This window comes from Coffea eugenioides, chromosome 4, assembly GCF_003713205.1.
Source record: "Coffea eugenioides isolate CCC68of chromosome 4, Ceug_1.0, whole genome shotgun sequence".
NCBI classification, from domain to species: Eukaryota; Viridiplantae; Streptophyta; class Magnoliopsida; order Gentianales; family Rubiaceae; genus Coffea; species Coffea eugenioides.
In genome coordinates this window covers 4,112,402-4,117,426 of record NC_040038.1, presented here as the reverse complement: position 1 = coordinate 4,117,426, position 5,025 = coordinate 4,112,402, and the positions used below count along the sequence as shown (strand labels likewise).

General features: G+C 38.4%; 1 protein-coding gene across 2 annotated transcripts; it reads left to right on the top strand.

Moving 5' to 3' along the window:
* Positions 1-684: 684 nt before the first annotated feature.
* LOC113769540 (tubby-like protein 8) lies at positions 685-4,109 on the top strand. 2 transcript variants are annotated; one of them, XM_027314012.1, is made up of 10 exons: positions 685-1,340; positions 1,431-1,545; positions 2,124-2,300; positions 2,423-2,475; positions 2,571-2,667; positions 2,801-2,884; positions 2,977-3,069; positions 3,251-3,318; positions 3,458-3,552; positions 3,588-4,109. In XM_027314012.1, the coding sequence occupies exons 1-9, from the start codon at positions 844-846 to the stop codon at positions 3,531-3,533; spliced, it is 1,260 nt and encodes a 419-aa protein (XP_027169813.1). In that variant the 5' UTR covers positions 685-843; the 3' UTR covers positions 3,534-3,552; positions 3,588-4,109. The 2 variants fall into 2 exon arrangements, with proteins under 2 accessions (XP_027169813.1, XP_027169812.1); XM_027314011.1 differs by having other exon boundaries at positions 3,458-4,109.
* Positions 4,110-5,025: the final 916 nt, after the last annotated feature.

Below are 5,025 nucleotides of genomic sequence, written 5' to 3'. Positions count from 1 at the left end.
ATTATACATTATTTACACATATTGATTGATTTGCTTGCATCATCAACACATTTTTCAATCACTTTTTTATTTCACATACATCACATCCAAAAAGTGTTACAGTAGTGTTTTCTTTACAAAATTATCTCAAATAATTTACTATCCAAACACACTTAATGACTCGATAATATGATGGATTAACGCTTCACCACAAGATGCTAGCACAAGACAGTAGAGTTGATAGCTCAGGGATTACATGGCAAACAGGAAGTAATTCAGGGGGCGCTTTGCAATTAGCCTGAAGAAACAAAACTGGAAGATGTGGGACAGCCAACCATGGTGATGGATGTCGGGTTTTGAGTTACTTAGTATTCTTTTGAGTCATAATTACTTACCAGATTTGTACGTAACAGGACAAGGCTTTTAATGATGATAGCAATAGATTCCTACTTTTATTGATTCCTCTATTCAAATCTGCTTCCCGCCTCCGAGTATTTATTAATCTTCACGAATTACGGCTCCCATGTCCAACCGACCAGACCACCAAAGCCCTACAAGAAGTCCCAGACAAAACTAGTTACCGTTACACTTTCCTCCAAAAATCCTCAACTCACACATTTTCCAATACAAAATTTTCAAATTCAAATTGCGGTTGATTTTTGTTGATTCCATCGATGGCATCAAACACTAGATAAGGCAGATGGCATATCCAGTCTACCAACGAGTACTTCACTTCAAAAGCACCAAAAACCGACAATCCCATGAGAAAATCTACATGAACCACCACCTCACTTCAGCAGCAGCATAGGCTTCGATACTTCACCCCATCTATCTTTTACTTCCATTTTCAGACCAGAAAAAAGAATGTCTGAATTCAAGAAAACCTCAGTGTTTCCTCGGCAGTCTTCGTATAATTCCTTATATGCTAATCCTCTCAGTGAGCTCAGGCATAACCGGAGCTCCAGCGAAGGTGGGAATTCAGGCAACAACATTGTTCCCCTTGCTGTGCATATTCGAAGGAATCTCAACCCTGCTAATGTTCCTTCTGATGACAAAGAGAATTTTACTCCTAATAGGACTCAAATTGGGTGCTGGAATGATAAAGAAAATGCAGGCTTCTGTAAAGGGATTCGGCTAGACCCCGGGGATTTTGTCCCTAATTGTCCTAATTTGAATACGAAAGACAGGGCTTTGAAGCCGTCTTCACTTCAGCTATGTATGAAGAAACATGAACCTGATTCGATAATTGGGACCAGAACTTTGGAACCTGTTGATTCTGGAACTACAAATTCTGGGAATATTTGGGATTACTCTGATTCAGAGGCTGCACCAGCTTCCTCCTGGTCTACTCTGCCTAATAGGTCTGACATTTAAGTAGATTTCCCATGTAAGAAGCTGCTTGCATATTTTTTAGCAAATTAATAATGTATGTTTTGGCGGTATGTTTTCAGGTCATTGTTATGTAGGCCTTTACCTGTGGACATTGGAAGGTGTACTTGTCTCATAGTGAAGGAACCATCTCCAGAAGGACTGGATAAAGGGACCCTCTACTCTCTTTACACTCATGTAAGTCTCTTTTGCAACTTTAAGCGGTGCTTCACGGAGTTTTTAGCCTATCTGTGCAAAACTTGATAGATATAAATAGTAAGGCTTGATAGATATCTGTGCAAAACTCACAAAATAGTAAGGCTTCTGTGCAAAGTTCAAATCTTGATAGATATAAATGGAGTTTTAGCTGCAGCACTTTACCGCAGTTCTCTTATATATGCACAGAGGGGCAGCTCATATGCTTAGGGATTATGATATCATTATGATTATTGGATTATAAGCGTCTAGGCCTTCTTGTTTATTGAGTTTGAAATTTGGCTGCTCATTATAGTCACTATGCTTTTTAAAAATAATAATATTTTGACGTTTTTCGACCAATCATAACCATTATAGTTAATGTTCAAGGTAGTATAAGAGTCAATTTGCTTTCTGAAACGCCTCATTGGAGCAAGAAACATAGACGTGTGTGCATGAATTTGATTACAATGCTCTGCTATAAGAAAATTCCTATCAGTAATGTTGTTGACCTCTAATTACAAGAACTTTCTCAGTAGATGCACTGAACATATTTATGATTCGCCTTTAACACGTCACAGGAGGGTCATGGCAGACAAAACAGAAAGCTTGCTGTTGCTCATCACAGAAGGCGAAATGGAAGATCAGAATTCTTGGTGGCATCATGTGTTAAGGGATTAGTAAGTGGTCAGGATGACAGTTTAATTGGCAATATGACAGCAAATCTTATGGGTTCAAAATACCATTTATGGGGCCAGGTACGATACGAAAAGTCCAAATGAATTGTAGTGCCTCTCATAGAGGGCTAAGGTGCTCTGCTCAAGAGCGAAAGCAAGCACAAATTTCAAGCTTCTAATTGGACATAGCCAATTTGTTGCAGGGAAATCAACTCAATCCCTTGACCAAACTGTTCAAATTACTTGCAGTTGTAACGTAAGCTACATCATCCCTCCCTATCTTTATGTTTCTGTGTTTTTCTGCGATCTTGCAAACTGTTAAAGCCAATTATTTCCCCTCTTTGTGAATAGGTTTACTCCTACCATAACTACCTGGACTGGTAGTCATAGAAGCATCAAGGCATGGATACCAAAGCATCAATCAATGCAGCTAAAGAACGTGACTCAGGTTAGCTTGACAATTTTTTTCATATCTTCTGTCACATTCACTTAATCAGAAGCAACTAACTCTTTACTCATATGGAGCTATAAACGTTAGTCTCCTTTTAGATTGGAAAAATGCTTATACCTCTTTTTTACAGCATATCAATGGACTACCCCTGGATTGGAAGGAGAAAATGGACAAAGTACATCAACTGTTCTCAAGGGTTCCACACTACAATAAGGTAAATGTATGTGGTGGCTGTTTTATTCTTCACAGATGTTTTGCACTTTTACTCGATTAATCTGCTGATTTACTGCTTTATTGTGCAAAAAGATTTCAAAGAAGTATGAATTAGATTATAGAGACAGAGGAAGGACAGGACTTCGGATCCAGAGCTCAGTAAAGAATTTCCAGCTGACATTGGAGGTAATCCTGATAGCTTATTAGATCGACGTAAGGACCTTACAAGATTAAATCAAACGAATAGAATTAGTTTCTCAAGCATAACTATTATATGCTCTTAAAGCCCCAGGTTCTGTTTCACATAGACGACACTTTGCATAATGATGTCGATCGATTTTCTAAAAGATTCTCTTTGTGTCACTAGAAGAATGGAAGGCAGACAATCCTCCAGCTTGGAAGGGTGGGGAAGTCCAACTATGTGATGGATTTCAGGTACCTGCGTAGAGAAAACTAATTCAATATATGCTTGATCTTGTGGAAGGTTTGGGCATTTTGGAACACATGACAGACAAGCAAGAAATGAATTTTTTATACCAATGTCATAATTCAAGGAATGTAATCTATCTTGCAGATATCCCATGACTGGATTTCAGGCCTTCTGCATCAGTTTGGCTTCTATTGATTCAAAGGCCTGTTGCACAATGTAACTACAATATCCTGTTGGCAATGCAACAGCCAAAGATGAAGCCACTGATTCATTGGCTGACTTCCTCCGCCAACAAGGGATAGAGGTGCCAGGCATACTATTCAAAGCAGAAGTTCGTTTTGAAGAACTGAAGCTAGCATGTATGTAACTCTAAGCCAGTAACATAGGTAGAAGAAGCAAGACCAGGGTATTAGACACACAAAAAGCAGCAGCAACTTTCATTGACTATGATTTTCTTTTGGTTTTAGTTCTTTACAAGCGAGGGAAAGATAATTTTTAGCGAGTTCTTCGGTCATTAGCTAATTCTTAGCTTGATTTGGGGGGCCTCCACAGTTGAGGTTGAGGCTCTAAGTAACATTCTGATTTCTGATTTGTGAATACCATACTTTGGTAACATGCTAGGCGACTAGAGATGATTAAATGGAGATAAGAGAAAGTATCAGATTCTTCTCCAATCTTTTCTTTTGCACTGTTCTGTGTGATCTTTATGTGGGAATTTTGAAGCATTTCCTGTAGATAGAGGAGATCGGCTATTGTATAAATTTAAGACCTCCGAGTGGACCAATTCTATCAAAAAGCCTGTACGTGGGAATTTGAAAGCATCTCGTGTACACAGGCTACTGCATAAATTTAAGATCTCCAATTTGCCAATTCTACCAAAAAAAAAAGCGACTTTATAGTACGGATAGCCATACAATTTTCTAGATTTAGGTAATCTACGTACACACACAGGAATTTATCAATTGTAAAGAAAGTTAATCATATATGCACTGTCCAAATCTTCTAAGCAAATTCGGGTAGCCCTGAATTAAGTACGAGGAAAAGAAAATAAAACGAAGCAAGAGTACGACAAACATCCGACAAAGCAAATTTAAACAAAATTGATCCCAAACTTACTGTCTCAAGCTATAAGCAGCACGCTACTTGACCTTACCTATGCTTTGACGTTGTCCACATGGGTATCGTTAGTACATTAACAAAGATTGTGACATTGAATTCCCAAGAAATAATCCCAGAATACATATCCCATTATACTAAGTCGGGGGAGCAGGATAGCGTAGAACTCCAAAAAGGTTGCCAGTTGGTTGCTTATCTTCCACTTGTTTTTTTTTTTTTTTTTTTTTTTTGGATTTGGGACCAGCTGATGCGGATTTTTACGCATAAAATCGGATATTGCCCGTTAATTTAGTCGCTAACTGCCAATAAATGGCCCTGAGCTGGCCTTTTGTGCAAATGCATGCTGACATTTGGAAGCTGGTCTGAATTGAAGAGATAAAGATGAATCTGGTTTGTGTTTTTCCGATCGACATATGTTCATTGCACCAATCAGAAAGTATGTTAAATTCTTTAGGTCGGAGAACAAGAAGTTCCAACCAAATGACAATAAAGAAAGTCCAAGGAAACAGAAAGATTCAAGCATTCAGTTTATTTGGGAAGAATTGCCTAATCGGCGGACATTGAGAAATGCAGGTATGGTACATTTGTTTGGTGAC

Bases quoted from the DNA above. Each gene is read 5' to 3' on its own strand.
- LOC113769540 (XM_027314012.1), top strand. From the start codon at position 844: ATGTCTGAATTCAAGAAAACCTCAGTGTTTCCTCGGCAGTCTTCGTAT. The intron at 2,885-2,976 runs GTAAATGTATGT...TTGTGCAAAAAG, and splicing joins GGGTTCCACACTACAATAAG to ATTTCAAAGAAGTATGAATT. The intron at 3,070-3,250 runs GTAATCCTGATA...TTGTGTCACTAG, and splicing joins ATTTCCAGCTGACATTGGAG to AAGAATGGAAGGCAGACAAT.